Source organism: Genypterus blacodes, unplaced genomic scaffold (genome assembly GCF_046128005.1).
Source record: "Genypterus blacodes isolate CSIRO-AG114 ecotype Tasmania unplaced genomic scaffold, CSIRO-AGI_Gbla_v1 ptg000038l_1, whole genome shotgun sequence".
Classification (NCBI taxonomy): domain Eukaryota; kingdom Metazoa; phylum Chordata; class Actinopteri; order Ophidiiformes; family Ophidiidae; genus Genypterus; species Genypterus blacodes.
Genome location: NW_027466851.1, coordinates 644912 through 666202, shown reverse-complemented (window position 1 = coordinate 666202; position 21291 = coordinate 644912). Strand labels below are relative to the sequence as shown.

The window sequence follows — 21291 nt, the reverse complement described above, 5'->3', positions numbered from 1 at the left end:
AATACTCCAAACTTGAATTCCCCGAGGCTGTGATGCTCATTACACAAACTGAGCCAACAAAGTGGCTCCATTCTCAGGTTACCACTGTGTGTTCCTGATGGTGGCGTGAGAGGAAATGCCATGAAGTCACCAACTTCACGTGGTGATTCTGGTACATGGTGATGAGGGTGAACATGTTCCTCAAAGGTCCTGCAGTGAGCCTATTACACACACAGCATGTCACATCTCACCACTCAAGCCTATTATACTTCCTTTTTAATGTCCGTATATTTCTTGCCCTGCTGAGATCATTCTGACAGTCAGCATTGCATATAATACATCCTTTATTTCAGGAGAGCTGCAGTAATAAATCTGAAATGTTCACAGGGAAGATTGTTTAATGTGATGGATTTAGCAGAAGAAACAGAACTGTTTTGTGTTTTTATGTCAGTTTTTGAGGAAATTCAACCGTTATTGGTGAAGTTATAGTCGACAAGCAGCCTCATCCAGAGAGGAAGTAGTGTTAGTTGATGAAGAGGAGCTTTTAGAGGCTTTAACACGTGCATGGGTCCATAAGGGTCCATTCAAAGACCTACAGACCTGAAGAGAAGCACAAACATCTACACAATGACAAAACTTACAGAGGAACAAATAGAGTTCAGACATCATTTCCCTAACGGAGAAACATCACAGCAGCATCAGTTTAAAGGGTAAAACTATTGAACCATAAAAGGCTTAAACAGAGCTACAGGTGCAGCCAGGTTAAAGGTTTTGACCCTCACATCGCTGCTGGAGCACGTCTTTGATTCCATGTGTCTTTGTTGAAATAATTGATGAAAGTTCCACTCTGGAACAGCTGAGCAGCCAAACATGCAAATCCTCCTTCCCAAATGTTTCACCAGCAGGATTAGAGTCACAACTCACACATGAATATTCCACTGGAGTCTTAAAGCCAAATGACAAATCACGACTGAGGTGCAGAAGCAAAGTGATGAAGATGATGATGATGATGTGTGACTCTTCCTCCTCTCATCACAGCTGGATCTGCATGTCAGTGTGTCGGGTATCAGGTTGGATCGCTGAACGTGGAGAAGGTCAAAGGGTCTCATCTTACAAATATACTGTGGTTGCTTTGTGCGTTTAGAGGAAATATTAACGCTGTGCGTCGACACCTAATCTCATTATGTGGATGCTGCCTGCGTGCTATCTCATCTCAGCAGGTTATTTATGTCCATCCTCCCTCTTTGCTCCATAGACAGTTCTCATTTATAAAGCCAGCTGTAGTAGTAAGCAGAATTTCTCAGGTCCCAGATGCAAGGACGCACAAGTTTCGGCTTCTAATCCAATATAACTTAATAAACTAGAGTGAGCAGAGCTGGGAGGAGAGGAAAATCAGCTTTAATCTTGTTTTGAAAGTGATCTGATCACATAGTGTTCTGTGAGCGTTTACATGGCATTAATGTGGGTTTTTCATTTGTGTAGCGTGTGTTATAGATACACACTGAAGCTCTGACAGCAGCTGGGATTTCTGCAGCAACAATCGATTTGGACGTCATTCAGTCGGTTTTGTTGTTATTAATTACATCATTACATCTGTGTCTCTCTGTGTGTTCATCTGTCTACAAGTATCTCATATGGATCTAAAGCGCTCTGGGTTTAACCCCAAATTGAACCTGATTTGCTCAAAGGCCAGATTTCTTCTTAATCGGATGGAGTTTGTCACGGGGGGTCTGGATGGTCCATCCCGGCTCACAACACCAGCTGGGAGCAGAGATTGAGGACGGGACAGCAGCCATCAACCCAAAACCCTCACCCGCCACCGGATCTGGATCAGTAGGATCTGGGTCAGCAGGATCAGGATCAGTAGGATCTGGGTCAGTAGGATCTGGATCTGGTGGTCATAAAGTCATCTTCAGATAGGAGCTCTATGTCTCCAGGCAAAGAGAAGTGCCTAGCAGGGCTGAGATTGAGCTGATTCAGTAAAGGACAGACAGGTTGAATGGATCTTCAACAGCTCCAGAGCTCCAGCCAGAGCAGAGCAGCTTTTCATGGTCAGGAGGTCAGATTAACTAGTTGTTATGGCGACTTAGAGAGAAGTGTTTTTGCTTTGGCGAAGGTTTGAGCTCTGCTGCAGCCTTCACTCTCTCTCCCTCTCTGTCTCACTCCTGCAGATGGTGGTAACCTCAGCCTAGGGCTCCATGCTGAGGAGGTAGTTAGCTCATCACCATGAGTGACAAGTGTTTGGGGCTTTTGGGCATTTTGTAGCAATAAAATGGAAAAATATATTCCCCAGTGGAGTAAGGACAGAGACGCCAGAGTGCAGGGACGATACAACTCCGTCCATGTGATCTGATGCCAGAGCAGCAGACATGACAGCACGTCTGCTCTAGCATCCACACAGGAGATCTTCCTTCCTTCATGCTGCACTGAACTGAACGCTGCACACAAAACTGCGTCTGCTCGTCCATAGGGGACATTTAGGTCATTAACATACAGTACGCTCATTCCCAAAAGGCGGAGCTTAAACACACACATTCATTAAACACACACGAGTAAACACCAATCTGGAGAATCCTCCGCATGCAGCTGTAAGGTGCAGCAGGCAGGATGCTGAAAACAGATTAAAAATCACGCTTGAAGACGTTTCCTGTCCCCAGAGACCTCGCACGAACAAATGTCTCTGAAGCGTACGAGCGTTTGATTGGCGTGCCGATGCCTCCCTCTTCTTCTTCCAAAACGCTGAGTAAGTGCGGCTAACTAACGCCTAACATGCTACCATGCTACACCCCCCGTCTGTGGCGTCCTGACTGGTTAAGGCCCAGCGACTTGCAGCTCTGGTACCAAACACCAACGAGATCATACCTCTGCCAAGGCAGAACTCAACACTTTCAATCTTCAGGAAAGAAAGTATCTTCACCGGTCAAGAACGGATAGCGGCTCAGTGCAGAGGGTAGAGCCGTCATCACCTAACAGAATAAACATGGTGAGGATAAACAGGTGGTCCTGCATTTAGCCTCCCATCCCCTGGACTCAGAGCAGCCGGACCCCTGTGGGTCTCTAAAGAGTGAGACTAAAGTGGATGTGTGAGCCAACTGGAAAAGGACTTTAGAGCAACTTGGCTGCAGCTCCTTTCTCTGCTCAGCCTGCTCTGACAGTAATTACAGCTCCGAGTGTGTGTGTGTGTGAGAGAGTATGTGTACGCTCTATTGCTTGTGTGTGTGTGTGTGTGTGTGTGTGTGTAGAGTGGAGCTGCAGCCCAGATAGAGCCCACGGCGAGGCCCCTCAGAGAGCTGTGGGTGTGGGTTCCCGCTACCGCAGAGACGACCTTTTGAACAAAAGCCATTTCCCTGCGAGGAGTCCAGGTGAACACACAATTACATTCTCCAAAAAGAAAACTCAAAATGCAAATGACTCGCCGTCTGAGTTACGCCTACGCATCCTCTCTCCCTGTGCGGAGCTCTGAAGCTGCTTTTGTGATCCCCCTGCCTTTGTTAATCCTGAAATTAAATGCCGTATGTGCATTCTGTATTTATATCAAACACTTCAGATACGGCCCGAGTGTGGCCGCGATCAAAGTGTGCGTTATGAAACATAAAGGAGAGCTGCATGGATACGACACTCGCCTCCCACCACAGGGACCCGGACTGGCTCCCCTGGCAGCAGCACCCATGGGCACTGGGCAGCAGCGGGGGTCTGCATGAGGAGGAGATGATGACCCCGAGGTCAGTGTGGCCCCCCTGGGAGAGTGTGGCCCGCCTCGCTGCTCGGGGTTCACACAGTCATAGATATCAGGCAGATGAAGGCACTTTGTTTTTGCAACATCTGCACATCTGGTGGGGAAACATTTTCATGAGATCCAGCAAAAATAATCAAGTTAACCATAGAAAACATTACTAAGACCCGATACTCACTCAAGGATAATGAATCCTTGGAATGGAGCAGATATCTTATCATTCCTGTGAATGTAAAGGGATTGGAGGAACGTGGGCACAGACAGGAAGCTCTTTGCTCGGCGCTGCTTTGCTCTGCCTGTTGGCTCAGTGAAGCTCCTTCACCTTGCGGACCCTCTGATTGGCTGACTGGTCCGTGGCTTAAACTAAATAAGGAGCAGGAATGAAGCAGACGACAGCTGGATGGATGGAGAACGCTCAGACTTCACAGCAGCACACTAACACACATGAATATGAGCTGTCACCATGTTGCATCAAATATTAAAGGATCCAGCGATCACACTTCCATGCTCTGACTCAATCAGATGAGCGGAATGAGGTTTCTAGAACAACTTCACATGGATCGCTTCAATCATGAATATTCATTGTGGCACTTGAAAGGAGCTGTGATTGCTGCTCCAGTTGTTCATGACGCCGACGCTCAAATATGTTTTTCTCTGTCTTTACTAAATGTTTGTAATTATACAGCGCTGATGTAAACTTTGGAGAATGAACAATTAACTAGTGTGTAGATTACTGTGTGCTCAGAAAGACTCAGTCTTAAGTCGTCGTCTGTGGAAATGCATCAGACAAACACGACTGTCCTGAACGGCCCTGACAGCTTTACTCTGATTGGTCCTTTACAGGTGGAAACTTATACTCTATATTAAAGTGATACACTGGCGGTTTTACAAAACGAAAAGATTTCAGAGAACATTCTATCCAAACTGGATCCAGGGTTCATTCAAAGACCTACAGACCTTCTCAGCATGGCACCACCAAGGCATACAATGTTTCCTTGACTTGTACTCTGATGGCCGTTTCACCAGCTTCTCCAAGCTGTCAACTCAACTCAGACTACCTGCTAACCAATTATTTAAGTACTTCCAAATCAGACACTTTGCCTGCAGCAAATTCCAAAAATATTAACTCCAGTCTACTTGTACTCTACCTCAGGGTCTATATATAAAGTTCAACAACAATACTCCCTTTGCCACTCTTTCTGTGTGTCTGTGTGTCTGTCTGTGTGTCTGTGTGTCTGTCTGTCTGTCTGTCTGTCTGTCTTCCTTTCCCCTGCTGCGTCTTTACGCCGACATGCTGTCCATGCGCTCCCCAGTGACATCACGGCTTTTCTCGGATTCTCCACGTTGCGTCACACGGAGAGGCGCGGCTTTACGCTGCGCAGCTCCCCGGACTCCCCACAGCCGCCGCGGAAGGGGACGGAGGACGCAGGATCCATCCTGGTGGGATTAGGGACTTTTACGCATGACTCGCCTCCGCTCTGAGCGCCTGGACCGCATGGATTGAGTTCCCGCTGAAGGAGCCTGGAGCCCCTCGGAGCGACGGAGCGCCCGGACCCGCTGCTGATGTCCAAATATGCGCGTAACAGGAGCACACAGGCGCGGCGACCCCTGCTTCTCCACCGGGACAACGCAGCCGTGATGTTCAACACTTCGGGCTTCGAGCTCAGTGTGACACAGAAGGAGGATGTTTCAGAAGTTGTCAATGGAACCCTGCAGCTGCTCACCGGCGCGCCCACGGCGGCGCGGAACGAGTCCTGCGGGGAGCAGCTGCTGGATTTCGAGCGGCCGGAGAAGATCGTCATCGGTGTGTTGCTGGCGATGATCACGGCGGTGACCGTGATGGGGAACACGCTGGTGGTGATCGCCGTCAGCGTGGTGAAGAAGCTGCGGCAGCCGTCCAACTACCTGCTGGTGTCCTTGGCTGTGGCCGATCTGTCCGTGGCCGTGGTGGTGATGCCGTTTGTGATCGTGACGGACCTGACCGGGGGGAAGTGGCTCTTTGGGGAAGTGTTCTGTAACATCTTCATCGGCATGGATGTGATGTGCTGCACCGCGTCCATCATGACTCTGTGCGTGATCAGCGTGGACAGGTGAGTGTGGAGTTCAGTGTTCTGGAGTCACGATGTCCCGCGTCCTGAGCGGAATACAAACGTTTGATTAAAGGTGTAAATCTTTGAACACGAGGCGTAGGTGAGTCAGAGTTCCTTCATTCCGACCATAATTCGATTTTAATCGAGTATTTCATTAAATTCAACCCCATTTATCAAAGCTTCACCGAGTTTCCAAACAGGACAGTGAAACTTTAGACACTTTATGATTTAAAGGGGATATTTCCCCCCCAAATAATCGATGGAGAATTTTAACTTTTTTACACCTTAAAAATCAGCGCATCGCATCAGGATGCATCCATGCATCTAGTAAACTCAGGTGTTGATAGATAAGTTCTGAGCCGCTGCGTTCACGTGTTGTGGGAAATGAAGAAATACCAATGTTTGAATTGAAATTTAAAGTCCCAGAGGATATCTGTGTATTATTAGCTTTATTCTGCCCACAGCTTTACCAGGAGTCACACAAACAGCTCCCTTATGTGGGGATGTAGCTCCTCCCACAGAATGAACCAACAAGAGAATAAGCAGTCCAAGTACAAAAGACTCCCAGTACCCAAACAGTCACCAGTAAGTAACTCTCCATTCGGTTTCTCTGTGGAGAAAGGATGACATCAACCAGGAAGTGTACTGGCAAGTTATGGCTCCGTTTACGGTTTGTACTCATAAAAAGAGCAATAATGTTTCAGAGATAGATAGATACAGTTACAGCAATTCTAAACCTACAGCACCGAGATGTTCAAACAGGTAGAAGACATGTCACCCAACATAATCAGCCAGCGTTTATCTGTGACCTCCATGCTGCTCCCAGGGTCCATGGCCTTACATGGATCTAGACAGGCGTTAGAATGAGAGAGTAAAGCAGCTCCTGCCACAGTCAATCACTTTTTGTAAACAGCTTCTACCATAAATTACAGACCAGACAGAGAGACACGAAGTGGAGCAAAGGGAGCTGTGCAGCAGAGGAGCTGGTGGAGAACAGAAGAGGAAATGTAGAGGTCATATTGGGCTCACGGCCTATAGTTACAATGGTAACTCTAGTTCCTTCACTCAGCTCTGTGATCAACAGCTGAGCTCACGCTGAGTTTGTCTGAATGCTCTTAGTAGAACATGATGTCATCAGAAACCTCTATTGGAGACCAAACTCTGTGTACATTCTGTACGGGTTTTGCACAAAACTGGCAATGAAATTAGGAGTGAAGTCTCGCCACAGCTCTCAGGGTTTCTACTTCTCAGATCCACGCTGAGCGTCCAAGCTGCTCCTGATGGCGGACTGAGACCTGAGTGTAAATCAGTGTGTTTACAGGTTGATAATGTCTGGGAATTAAGATCTGTTGACAGTTGCTATGGTGAAACACATTCTGAAGTCATCTTCCTGGCCTGCAGTTGACTCAGGAAAATGTCCACCAGCCAAGTGTGTGTGTGTGTGTGTGTGTGTGTGTGTGTGTGTGAGTGGCTTTGCTGTGTGGTCCTGGTGCTCTCCGTCCTCAGCAGTGTATCGATCGTCCCTGCGCCTGGAGGTTTACAGAGGACGGAGACGCTAATATGGACAATATGGAGCCCCCCTCCCTCCTGAGTTATTTCCGTCCCTATCAGTGTCGCAGAAAGACGGCGATCACTCTGGCGGACTAATGTGTGACATTTCAATGTCCGCTCTCTGATTCTGTCCTGTTTGTGCCGTCAATCAGCAGCAGAAATGCTCAAGATCTGCACCACATCTTCATTTGTACTTTATTTATTTAATGACACCTTCAGTCTCTATTTTTGAGATGTAATTAGTCTCATCAGGACTTCTCACAGCTAAAATAATGAAAGCCTTAAATTGCTGCTGTATTCTGGATGAAATTTGAGCTCTTTGTGTGTCATCACGTCTCTGCTGTATTCATGAGACGCCCGCTGTCTCTCCCTCGTTGCCTGCCGATGTGTCACTGATGATCTGAGCGTCACACACCCCCAGCATCAACCTGTCCTCCACATCTGACCGTGTTTAGGTTGCGAGCGTTTGCTTGCTGCAGCTGTGAGCATCAGCACAGATGACTCAACGTGGCTGATGTCCGCTCGGTTAATGTGATGTGAAGCCTCAGCTTTGCTCCCTCAGCTTTCATTTACGTCCTCACCAGCCGTCCAGCTTGTTACAATGCTGACAGACGAACAAGTGGACATGAACCAGCTGCCCGCTGAGACAAGAGGAGGTTTACATTTTCAGATGTCTTAATGTGATTTGTCCAATATTCACTATTATTTTAGCTTACTTTACGTAAACCACCTGAATTTAAACCTTGAAACAGTCCTCAGCATCTTTTCTGGCTGGTGACTTGCAGGTTTAAAAGACCCTGACATCACATTTCTGGGTGTGTATATATTATGGATGACATCATCATCTCAGAGCAAATGGCTTCCATCTAAGGCTTTTTCCTGTTTGGGGAGAACTGAAAGTCTGAGGGGCCAAATCAGGTGAAACTAGTTCAAAGCCACAATCATGGATAGCAACCAGTCGATCCAGAACCTCTGCACAATGTCCCAGTTTGTCCATCTTGTCCAACTCCCACAGCTGTGAGCTCTGGAACCAAATCCACATATCCATATCACAGCTCTTACTCACTTACAAGTCAAGCTCAGATCTTATCAATGAATCCTTGCAATTGAGGTAAACTCACACTTGAGCTCATGTGAATGTATTAACTGAAGGTTAATAACTCTTGACTTAACTTCACAAACTGTCATCCTTGCTGAACTTCCAGGCTCAGAACTTATCAACTCATCAGCCTTAACAGAAGTTCTGTCTGGTTACTGGACCCAGATGCGGATCACATGACAGACTCTGATGACAGACCTTCTGCTTTTCTGTGTGTGATCTCTACGCTTTATTACGTTTCACACGCTGGCAGATTCTACAAAGACGCGTCCCAGCTGCTGCGCTGCATCTCAGCTCATATTGGAGACAAACGGCAGCAGAGTGTCTCCTGTAGTGAATAATCCTGCTATCCGTCACAGTTTGTCTGCTCACTCTCAGACAGGAACAGATATTCCACCTCCATATCTGATGCTCTGATTTATGTCATCTGCCTCTAAATTAAATTACATCCACTTGCATTTCCTCGGCTAGAGAAGCTCTGCTGACGTGAGGAGAAAGCGAGCTGGCTGTCGCTCCGTCTTTGCTCGCACACCTCCGTCCTCTCGGCTTCACCCGTGTCTCTGTCATTTGACACGATGTCAGTACGTTACCTGATTGGATTCTGTTTAGGCTGAAAGGAGCGCGCACACACTGTTTTACTTTAACACAGAATATCAGGCGCTTGAACACATCGTAAACACACACAGGATAACACAAGCTGCAGACTGGTAAGAGAAGACACCTGGAAGTTACAATATGATAGAGATCCATGACAGCATACAGAGGGTTCAGGGTCAAAGGTCATAGTTGCTATAAGATAGAGATCCATGACAACATACAGAGGGTTCAGGGTCAAAGGTCATAGTTGCTATAAGATAGAGATCCATGACAACATACAGAGGGTTCAGGGTCAAAGGTCAGAGATTCTATAGGATAGAGATCCATGACAGCACACAGAGGGTTCAGGGTCAAAGGTCAGAGTTAGGATAGGATAGAGATCCGCACAGTAATTTGCGGTAATTTCCCTCGGGGTAATAAATTTCATCTTATCCATGACAACATACAGAGGGTTCAGGGTGAAAGGTCAGAGTTACTATGGGATAGAGATCCACGACAACATACAGAGGGTTCAGGGTCAAAGGTCAGAGTTACTATAGAATAGAGATCCATGACAACATACAGAGGGTTCAGGGTCAAAGGTCAGAGTTACTATAGTATAGAGATCAATGACAACATACAGAGGGTTCAGGGTCAAAGGTCAGAGTTACTATAGGATAGAGATCCACGACAACATACAGAGGGTTCAGGGTTAAAGGTCAGAGTTTCTATAGGATAGAGATCCATGACAACATACAGAGGGTTCAGGGTCAAAGGTCAGAGTTACTATAGAATAGAGATCCATGACAACATACAGAGGGTTCAGGGTCAAAGGTCAGAGTTACTATAGTATAGAGATCAATGACAACATACAGAGGGTTCAGGGTCAAAGGTCAGAGTTACTATAGGATAGAGATCCATGACAACGTACAGAGGGTTCAGGGTCAAAGGTCAGAGTTTCTATAGGATAGAGATCCATGACAACGTACAGAGGGTTCAGGGTCTTGTCCTTTGTATTCTCATGTTCCTTCTGGCTGTAATATGACCAAATGTCATATGACACGAAAGCACAAAACACCTGAAGGAAACTGTGCTGACATGTCTGAGGTGATGTTAGGATGTTAATAGTTGTTTTCTTTGCTTCAGCTTTGTTCCTGGTTTTTGCTTCTAAAACAAGATGACAGCACGTATTACCTGAAATGTTGACTGACATGGGCTCATTTTGACCTCAGATGATGATGTCGTATCTGATGTGGATGATTTTTGGCCTCATTGGCAGAGGTGTGTTGAATTAAGATTAGGACGATGTTGGGAAGTACATAAATAACAGCGATGCCTCTCATTTAAAGAGTAAAAGAATAGGAAAAACCCCATATTGAGACATCAGGCGAGGTGAAAGAGCACAGACAGCGCCGGCACTCCGGCGTCCTGTTCTGCCAGTGGAGTCGCAAAATGATGACACGCAACGAGCCGCACAGCTGCTCCAGCCAGCGCAGTGCCAGACTGAAATAAAGTCAGTCGGATCAAAAGAGGGGCTGCCTGTGGTTTCCATGGTTACCACAGTTTTTCAGCTTTTTTCCTGAAAGGTCAGAAGTAAAACCTGAGTAAGAGAATTACATTCCTCCCCCACATCTGAGAGTGAGAGAGAGAGAGAGAAAGAGTGAGAGAGAGAGAAGGAGAGCGAGTGTGAGTGAGAGGGAGAGAGAAGGAGAGAGAGAGTGAGAGGGAGGGAGAGGGAGAGAGAGAAGGAGAGAGAGAGAGAGAGAGGGGGGGAGAGAGAGAGAGAGTGAGAGAAAGGGAGTGAGTGAGAGAAAGGGAGAGAGAGAGAGAGGGGGAGAGAGAGAGCAATGTGAAAGCCAAAGGGAAGGTGATGAAGGTGAAGATGAAGATGAAGGGGCTCTTCACACTTATTCTGTCACATCATGGTGACAGGAAGTGGACAGAGTGGCGTGAACGTCTTCACCCTCCACCAGCAGACTGCAGTCACTCTGTAGTGATGTGCAGCCGAGCCGACGCGCTCCAGAATGTTTGAGCTCTTGGTTTGTGGATCTTGCGGTGGGGAGCTGCTCACAGGCGTGGATGGAAACGTGACGTAGATCCACAGAATCATCACAGCAGGGTTCAGCTGTACAATGAGTTTAACTGATAGAACTGGAATGTCTTTATAAAGCCACTTCTCCTCGTACAATCATACGAGCTAAAGCTTCAATTTCGACGCGCTTGTGAAGTTATTTTCCTGTATTTTTCCATGCTGGTGTTCTGACATCGTGGGTGTGATTGGTTGATCGTGATCTCAGGAGACCAGGAAGGGTTTCTTGGTTTTGTGTGAGTGTCACTGTACAGCTGTAAGTTCACTCTACGTTTACCCAGAACACTCATCATGACGCTAACAGGAAGGATCAGGGGGGGGGAGATGCTCTTAGTCCTCAGGGACGGCGAGTCTGAGGAGTGAGCTGAGAAAAGCAGAGAACACTGTTCAATAATGTAAAGCTTTATGATATATGTGAAGAGTGTGTAGAGCTCAGAGGCCTCATGGAGGGAAGAGGAGACAAGTAGAGGTCAGGAAGAACAGGCTGAGGGCGAGAGGCTTGACACACACACACACAAATACACACACACACACGCACACACACACACACACACACACGCACACACACACACACACAAACACACACACACACAGAATATTGGGACAGGTTGTGGTTTGATTGATAAGTTCTGAGCCTGACAGACTGTTAGTGAAGTTACAGTGTCCTCCTCCATGGTAACAGGAAGTACACATGTTGTTTTGTTGTATCAACCTTAAGGCAACGGCAACCGACTATAAATACGTTATATTTAGATGTATTTACTCATTCAGTCATTCACAACATATTCACCAACATTCAACAAAGGGCCGAACCAAGACACCAACTACACCCTTGAGTGACACTCGGTCAAGGTCACACATAATTCTGGAGAATCAGTGTGTATTCTTCTGGTGTATCCATTTATCACACAGAGCTCTGAAGACTTCCCATCATCTCTGTTGACATGAGAGCCGGTCAGGTGACGCTAAAGCTTTACACCAATTAGGAGGAAGTGAGGGAACATAAACACACACACACAGGATCATAACAGCTGTCCTTCAAACAGACACACCTCAGCTGTAAAACAGAGCAAACACTTAACTAAGTCACAAATGATTAACCTTCAATTTATGGGAAAGTCCCATTGAGATGAACGAAGCGAGTCGTGGCCCAGATGAGCTGCAGAACGACTTTCACAGATAATAAAAATACAATCAACTCAGGCAGGAACAGTGCAAACACAGGCAGCACCAAACTAAAACAGAAGCAGCATAAAGTGTCCTTTTCAAAGTCATTTAGCAGAGATTTAGAAACTCCAACGGAGGCAAATCTGTCCACTTTAAAAACGTTTTGATCCAAACAAAGACAGCAGCAAACGTGAAAGCTCTGTAAGAACAAAGCAGCAGGTCGTAAACAACAATTACCAACAAGTTTTGGGTCAAAATAAAGGCACCATGCTAAGGAGGACGCACAACTTTACAGCTTTAGAGTTCGAAGGGAACGGTAGCATCTGTGTTTGAATGCCTGAGTTACACACTGAAGTGAGAGCATGGAGAGACTGAGCTGATCCCTTTATACACAAAACATTGCCATAAAATCTTGTAATCACGATGATAAAAACACAACGTTAAGTTCAGTTTCCATAACAACGTGATGAACACGAGAGAAACCAACCTCCTGTAACGTGAACACCATCAGCGTTGTTTCAACACAAGCTTCAATCTGCACAAACTGAGCATTGAAGCGAATACAGACGACCTGTGACCCCCACGTCACACACACACTATACCCCCCCCCCCCTCGCTGCAACACTGAACACTTTCTCCCTAAAATGGAGAAGGCTTCACTATTTTACAGGCTCATCTTCGATTCCCTTCAAGTGCACAGACTCTGATAGTATAAACAGATTTGAGCGATAAAGCAACATGGGAATGAGGAGGATTCTCCAGCCTCTGGGAAAAAGAGGTCCTGTTGTAAATTTAGCTGTGGGTTTAGTAAATATTTCAATCTGAAGATGTTTGACGGCGGCCTTTCAGCACCAGGACGACCTCACAGCACTCAGCCGGCAGCTCGGCACAGCTGACGGGGTTCTGTACGAGCTGCAGGGAAACAAACTCCTCAATCAAACTTCTCTCATATATATTCGTGAATCAAAACGTCTCCATGGAAACAAATGACTGAGTAGTTATGTGACCGCAGGCGTTTCACTGCTCATCTCCCCTGTGTGTGTGTGTGTGTGTGTGTGTGTGTGTGTGTGTGTGTGTGTGTGTGTGCAGATGTTTGCATCAGCCCGCCCTGTTACAACAAACGCAGGAAGCAGAGTAATGAAGTGTTTCCTCTCTGACACTACAAGAGGATCATCACCCCTTCAGCCCCCTACACACACACACACACACACACACACACACACACACACACACACACACTAACACACAGCACATGTCACTGTCAGTGTGACATGTGGTGGTGACATGTGTGTTCAGCCTCATCCAACATTTACATTTACATTTACATTAACAGAAGCTTTTATCAAGAATTGGCTGTGAGACAAGGAGCTCAGGCGGTGATAGGTAGAGCTGAAGGTGTGGATCTTGTGTTGTGATAGCTGTGCAGACTGTACAGCCTTCTGGTGTTAAGTACAAGCAGAGTTGTGTATCGTCAGCATAGGAATGTAAGAGAAGCCATGTGAGTCAGGTGAGTTTGTGTTTAAGGAAAAGAGTGTTTGGTTTGGTTACTGCAGCCTGATACGTTCATGAGATGAGACACACCCCCTCAACTTTGGCAGCCAATCAGATCAAGACGTTAAGGAACAACAAAAAACAAAGATGAAACTTTAGCTCCTCTTGGTCCAGACAAGCCGGAGAACAAAAGACGAAATCACGGCAGACTCTTTTAACACTGATAAAGTCAAACCTTTGATTTCTTTATTGCCGTGGCGACACCAATCATTTAATTTAGTCATTATCAACACAATTGACACAGAACACAAGCTTCATGCTGATGGTGGCTGCAGATCTGTACCTTTAACATGATCCAGGTCCTGCACTTCACGCTTCACTTCATCCTTATTGCTTTAACACCTCCAGCTGTTGTTTGTAACCACAGAGCTGCCAGTCTGACTGATGGCTCCCTGTCCACCCGCAGAGCTGCCAGACCTACAGAAGAGCAGCTAATGGGCCTCCGGGCGACAACAGAGCGGATGACCTCTCGTCTATCTTTGAAATAGATGGATATGAATTTGATGACGCTGCTCTGAACTTCCATCAGGGACGAGATTTCATCAGGACAATTTCAACTTCGGAGACATCAGAATGATGTCTGTGTGTAAGGGGACAGAGGAGCTGCTAGACCCACATTTGATAGAAATGTACATCTAGTCAAGACTGGACAAACGAGTTAACACACATATGGAAAGACTAGATTAATAGATCTCTAGGCTAGACAGTTAAAGGCAGTTATGTCAGTGAGGGTCAGTAACATGAGCTCAGCCTTCACCATAGTAGGATTAGTAGATTTACCAACAGGAAGTGGTTTGTCCAGTCAGCGTTCTCGCTTGGATTTATTAGGGGTTACTTCTTACTTCAAAATGGTTCCGAGGACTCAGAAAGGTTCAGTCAGCTCGCATGACTTCATCAACAAGTTACTCAGGGTGAAAATGTGATGGAGACCATGAAAGGGTTAAGCTGGAGGTCAATGGGGCCTGTGCCATCTGTAATTGGTCTTTCTCTTCGCAGGTATCTGGGGATCACCCGACCCCTCACCTACCCAGCCAGGCAGAACGGTCAGCTCATGGCTAAGATGATCCTGGGAGTGTGGCTGGTGGCGGCATCAATCACACTGCCACCTTTCTGCGGGTGGGCCAAGAACGTCCACACGGGCGGTGTTTGCCTCATTAGCCAGGACTTTGGTTACACCATCTACTCCACAGCTGTAGCTTTCTACATCCCCATGCTGGTCATGCTGGTCATGTACTACAAGATCTTCAAGGCCGCCCGTAAGAGCGGCGCCAAGCACCGCTTCACCGACCTGGCGCGCCGCGAGCGCCTTGAGACAGTGGCCAATGACGCGCTGCGGATGCGGGGCCTGAAGCCGCCCGGCGTGGCGGGGGAATGTGCCGCCTTTTCGCGCCTGCTCAACCGCGAACGCAAAAACATCTCCATCTTCAAGCGGGAGCAGAAGGCGGCGACGACTCTGGGGGTGATCGTGGGGGTGTTCGGCGTGTGCTGGCTGCCATTCTTCATCCTGACCACGGCGAGGCCCTTCATCTGCGGTGTGGAGTGTAGCTGCGTGCCCATCTGGCTGGAGCGCACGCTGCTCTGGTTAGGCTACGCCAACTCCCTCATGAACCCTTTCATCTACGCCTTCTTCAACCGAGACCTGCGCTCCACCTATCGCGACCTTCTGCGATGTCGCTATCGCAACATCAACCGCCGGCTGTCCGCTGTAGGCGTGCACGAAGCTCTGAAGGCGTAAACTGTGGTAGCTAGAGCAGGAGATGTTCCTCCAGACTGACAAAAAGTGGAATACGTGGTTTGTACACTTGGTGCTTAATGGTCGAAATGTGATCCACATGTAAACAAACATGTAAACTATGAACACTGTTAAAGTGACGCACCCATGGTTCACTGCAGAGGAGAACGCTTAACCCAAGTTCCTGTTAATGTTTTCAGATGATGATCTAAGTTTATTCACAGCTGTGTTGTTGCAAAATATGTTTTCAGTCATGATCAGTTTAAACGGTGTAAAGAATTTAGGATTAGTATTTCCCCCCAAAACATTTTCTTAGTAAGATAAAGTACATTTATAGTCAAAGTTGAGATTGGCGTCTGTAGAAATGCATCCAAATGAACTGAACTCTGCTGACCAATCAGAGCAGAGTGTGGGCTTTAGGGAGGGGGGGACTGAGAGAAACAATATCCTACATGTTGTTTACACTTAATGTGCACAGCCGTAATGCAGCAAGGGAGAGTAGGAGTTGGTCAGTGTGTTTTTTCGCACATTAAAGTCCTACACAGGTGATTTCAGATAAGTTGTGTCATTGTGTAGATGTTTGTGCTTCTCTTCAGGTCTGTAGGTCTCTAATGGACCCTTATGGATCCATGAACACGTGTTAGAGCCTCTAAAGCTCCTCTACATGAAGCTAGAGGTTTACTCACATACTAACATGTTGACCTCTGACCTTTGACCCTGAGCCCTGTTGTGCAGATATACACTCAGGGCGGCGTGAGGACAAATAGTAGAAGAAGAACATACAGTAGATGTGACAAGGCGTCATTCTGGATTAATTCCAACATGAACCTGGTAAGTTAAAGCCAAATATCTCCACAATGCTACAACTTAGCCAAATAAATCATACCGTTTATAGACGTTTTGTACCAACTCTGCCAACAAATCACTTTAAATGTCACATATCTTTCTAAATATAGAGTGAAAAGAAAACATGCATGTAGATGTGGGTGATTAGCTCCTTTCAGAGGACCTGCACACACTGGGCCTGCAGACGAGACAGGAAGTGACAGAATGGGAGTCACTGCAGCGCCCTCATGTCCATATGACTCAGTCCGTCTATTTTGGGAGGTAAATAAAGGAGCGACGCTGATCAGCTGTTCAAGCAGACACCAACGCCGCGCACGTGCAACAATTCCATCCTGGTTCCGGATTTATACGGACAACAAATAAACACAATTCATCGTTCACGGGCAGGAAGTCATTGATTTTTGTACATGAATGACACTGATGAATAAACAAGAAGCACTATCATCACAACACAACACTGAGACGTACCTGAAGACTTTGAGGTGTATCATTGTTCATATAAATACACAGGGATTTATTTACGGCCTGAATCAAAAACCAGAGGTCAGTTTGTATGCGTCTCATCTGAGGTGTTTCACTCTGTCAGCACGTTTACATGCACACGCGTGTCTATGAGGCGAAGGCGCAGGTGTCAGCGGGCGAGGCAAGACATGAGGCAAGACCCGGTGTCCAGCTCTGAGTACAAGCTGGACCAAAGAAGGCTATCCAGTCATCCAGTTCATACCTCCACCAAGGCCGAGTTGTCCTCCAATCATGATTGAAATGAACATTGAACCGAGTATTGACCAACAGTCTTTTGATTGGACCATGTCAGGTTCCTGTTGCTATAGCGCCACCATCAGGTTGATTGAGGTTCAATTTTTTTGCATCAGTGGTGATGTCACACCGTTACAGCCACGCCCATTCAACACTCTCTTTAAATGAATCATTGAATTCACATTTGGATATTTCTAATAAAATGAAAAAGAACAGAGAGAAACATCACGCTGCCTGTGATACATTCTGATCAATGACCTCTCATGGCCACGCCCCCACTGGTGCCCTTGGCCCCCACTGGTGACCTTGGGTCAGATGCGACTCCTGAGCAGCTTTCTCTACCTCGATTCTCCAGAACTCTGTACTCTCTCTCCTTACACGTATTGGTGTCTTGCATTACTTTGTATTTATTGTGACGAGTCGTTCTGTGAGTAAGAACCTGGGGAGCAGCAAAGCATCACTTTGTCAATAAAGACACTCATGGTTAAATTGTAGCTGTGTCACTCTGCGTCTTCACAACCACCAAAACCTGAGGTGCATTAAATACTTAAATATCTTTAATATCTTATCTTTCTATTGAAGAAAGATATAAAAGCTTCACTCCCAGGGTAGAAAGCTTCGTTAGAATTGACTTTTGTTGTGAGTTGATCAAAGTTAAGTTCAATCATTCCGCGGTGACTCCACACACGCGAGTCACCGCTTGAGAACGACTCGGACGTTTCTGTTTTCACACTGACAGAAATCCACCTTACTGCTTTGTTTTGGTCTTTCCCTCCGTCATGAAGAATCTAGACGAGACGCCTTGAACGCTCCTCAAACATTCATGGTGTTTCCAACTGGAATAATCAGGCCAAACACATCACAGCGTCATACAACTGCAAGGAGTGAGGCGAGGATCTGAGGTGACAGCTGTCTGCTCGCTTTGCTGACTGAAAGCTTCCTTTGCAGGCGGGAGGATGAGGGGGAGAAACTTTGGGGAAGCTTTTATGTTTAACCTCATTCAAAAAGAACGACTGCTTGTGTGTATTTGTATGTACACAATTCCTCATTTAACAACTGGAGGGACAAACAATCGCTGAACACATCTTTCTTGTTTCATAGAGCTCATTCGAGCAGTCAGCATCTCAGATAATATGTTGTGCCTCTGTTGTTGTTGCAGTAATAAATCTAAAGCACGGTGAAGATGGTTCGGTCCATCTTTCTTTAGCAAACTAATGTGAGCCTAAAGAACTTCACACTCAAACTACAAAGCTGCACGTTGTTCTGCAGCTAAAGCAGAAAGCTCAGCCATGTTTGCACCTGCCTGTCATTATCTGGTGCATGATTCAGCTCCGGCACGAGGACTTCTCTGTAATGGCACTTCTCCATTTGCCTCATGAGTATCTCTCCACATCCTGTCACATCATTCACGACTAATTCAGCTTCAACAAAAACCTGTACGAGGGTCACAGGGACATAATGTGTTCACATGGACCTCTGTGGGCTAATGTGTCTATTTGGGGCCTGGAAACAGGAAAATGCTGGCACGCCACTGCAGTAAAGAGCAGCACGGCGGCCTCAGCCTGCACGGGGACATTTCAGTTCAGTACATGAAAATGTGAGCAGCTCTAGTGAAATTTCTCCACTCAGACGTCCAGACTGCCTGCAGCCACGTCAACAGGAGTAACTCTCAGGGAGCGAGCATCATCGTGGCGGAGAGGAGGACACACAGGAAGTCACTGTGCATCAGCCCCCCCCCCCAGTGCAGCACCACTGTCCCTGCATGGAGAACACTGTGACACCAACGTTTAATCTGCTGCACCTTCAATTATACATCCAGACCAGCGTGCAGCGCGACATGACGGCGTAACGACACGCGTGACTCTCATGTGACTCCATGGATCCCAGGTGACATGTCACTATGCCTCCCTGCATCAAGATCACACATTTGTCATTTTACTGCACAAGAGGCACGGATCCCTGCCAAGTCCCATGTTCACACAGTCAAGTCTCAGCTCAAGTTCCAAGTCACGTGGTTGACAAAGTGTGAGGACTGTTTCTGGGCAGAAGTGTGTTGATAGTAATAAGTTCATATGATGTGAATATACTGTGTTCTCTGTGAAGTAGCTGTGTAATAAGAGGCCTGGTGTATGTGTTTACTGTATATGTGTGTATGTATATGAAGCCTTTCACACTGAGCCAGTCTGGACTCATTCAGATGATGATCACGTCTCTGACTCCTGCAGGGACTCAGAGGAGTCACAGCATTTAGCACATAAATACTGTGTGTGTAAGAAACCTCTGAGACAAACTACTACATTTAAATGAACAACTTAAAAACATAATTTACATTTGAATCATTTATTATTAAATTAACTGCAAAAATTCTGGTTTTGGAGAGCAAACTGTTTCCATCAGTAAACTTACTTTTTTACTTAACTTAGTGAACACTGACAGGATTTGGACTCCTGATGTCTGTACACTCTGGGTTAACCTGTGTGTGTGTGTGTGTGTGTGTGTGTGTGTGCGTGCAAGTGTGTGCAAGTGTATGTGTGTGTGTGTGTGTGTGTGTGTGTGTGTGTGTGTGTGTGTGTGTGTGTGTGTGTGCGCAAGTGTGTGTGTGTGTGCGGGTGTGTGCAAGTGTATGTATGTGTGTGTGTGTGTGCTTGTCCTTGGGCTCTCAGTCTGTTCCAGCTGCAGCCTTTAGGCAGCATGTGTGTTCCAGTCTCATCTGCTCCTCTGATGACCAGATGTCTATTTGTTCATTTGCTCTTTAAAAAAAGAGAACATTTTATGATCTTTTGGGAAAATTTCCATCTGAACTGGGTCACTGACACGGGGACTCACTGATCCATCCTGCATGCAGACCAGTTTGATCTTTACCTCAGGCAAAAAACAAATTCACATTGTGGGATTCATCAAAAATGTGCAGAATGGAAAATGTTTGTAGGTGCACGACATTCAGATATAAAACGTGAACAAATCTGCATCAGCCATTCTTCAACACAATGTAGAACAATAACATTACCATTTAAGGTTGCTGGCATCAAAGCAACACCCAGCAAGTCTTCATCTCCCTGCTTGTGTTTTGTTGATTTCACTGTCGTCTACGTTGTGTTTTACTCTCTAACAGTGGCGTTTAGACTCATTATTATGTATTTTTATACACTATAACAATGTTGACTGGCAGGAATCACCTACACACACCTACACACACCATCAGGATCCATCTGTGCGGTCTGAGACGCCCATATGTTCTGCTGCAGCAGCCTCCATATTCCCTTATGTTTTGTTTATCAAGGCAGTTGCACTTATTCAATCATACTATCATTTAAATGAGCCGCTCAGGTTTGATGGTCGACTGATAACTCGTGAGTCAAAGTAACTACAAACAGACGTGGGTGCACTATAACCACATGAGGCAAAAACATGGACACAAATAGACGGCTATCTATGTGTGTATGTGTGTGTGTGTGTGTGTGTGTGTGTGGGAGCACTGCATGGTATTGTTCTGACAATAAGGATGTGAGCGGTCGATAAGCATCAGCTTACACAGAAACGTTGCACTTTCTCCGTGTTTGTACAAATGTGGCAGTATATCTGTACGTTCAGGTTTCACAAGTTTATCCCTACCAATGTGCCAAATGTGAGCATTGTCAAGTCTGGGATGGAGGTCCATGTTCTTCAGCTGCAGACTGTGAGGCCCCAGCTGAGATAGAAAGATAGAATCCTATGGATGACCTGGACTGCTCACTTCAAGTTCAGCTGCTATTATTCAAACTGTAGTAGAATGCTGCCACTGGGCGACGATGTGCCTGGATGACTTGACTTGAAAATGACATCATGTCCACCAAGGCCAGATCCAAGAGATCCAGATCAGTCTCCAGTGAGTGTTTTGGTCTGAAGGCTGCTATACCGACCTCAGTCTCTGCCACCATACAGTGGTAACCTGGTCTTAATTCAGGACAAGCAGTCTGAATGGTTGTACAAAAAATAACGTTTAAAAAGATAATAATAATAATAATTTAAGCCTATGAGTCATATTCACCTCAAAATCAGCCAGACTGTTTGTTGGCCCACAGCCAACCTTTCCACAAAATGTGAAACAAATATGTCAATATCCTGTTGAGTGATCATCCAATA

General features: G+C 46.3%; 1 protein-coding gene across 1 annotated transcript; it reads left to right on the top strand.

Moving 5' to 3' along the window:
• The first annotated feature begins 5350 nt into the window (after positions 1 to 5350).
• Positions 5351 to 15774, top strand: htr7c (5-hydroxytryptamine (serotonin) receptor 7c). Its single transcript, XM_076147543.1, has 2 exons — positions 5351 to 5802; positions 14832 to 15774. Exons 1-2 carry the CDS (start codon positions 5351 to 5353, stop codon positions 15568 to 15570), a joined length of 1191 nt encoding a protein of 396 aa, XP_076003658.1. The 3' UTR covers positions 15571 to 15774.
• The last annotated feature ends 5517 nt before the right edge of the window (positions 15775 to 21291 follow it).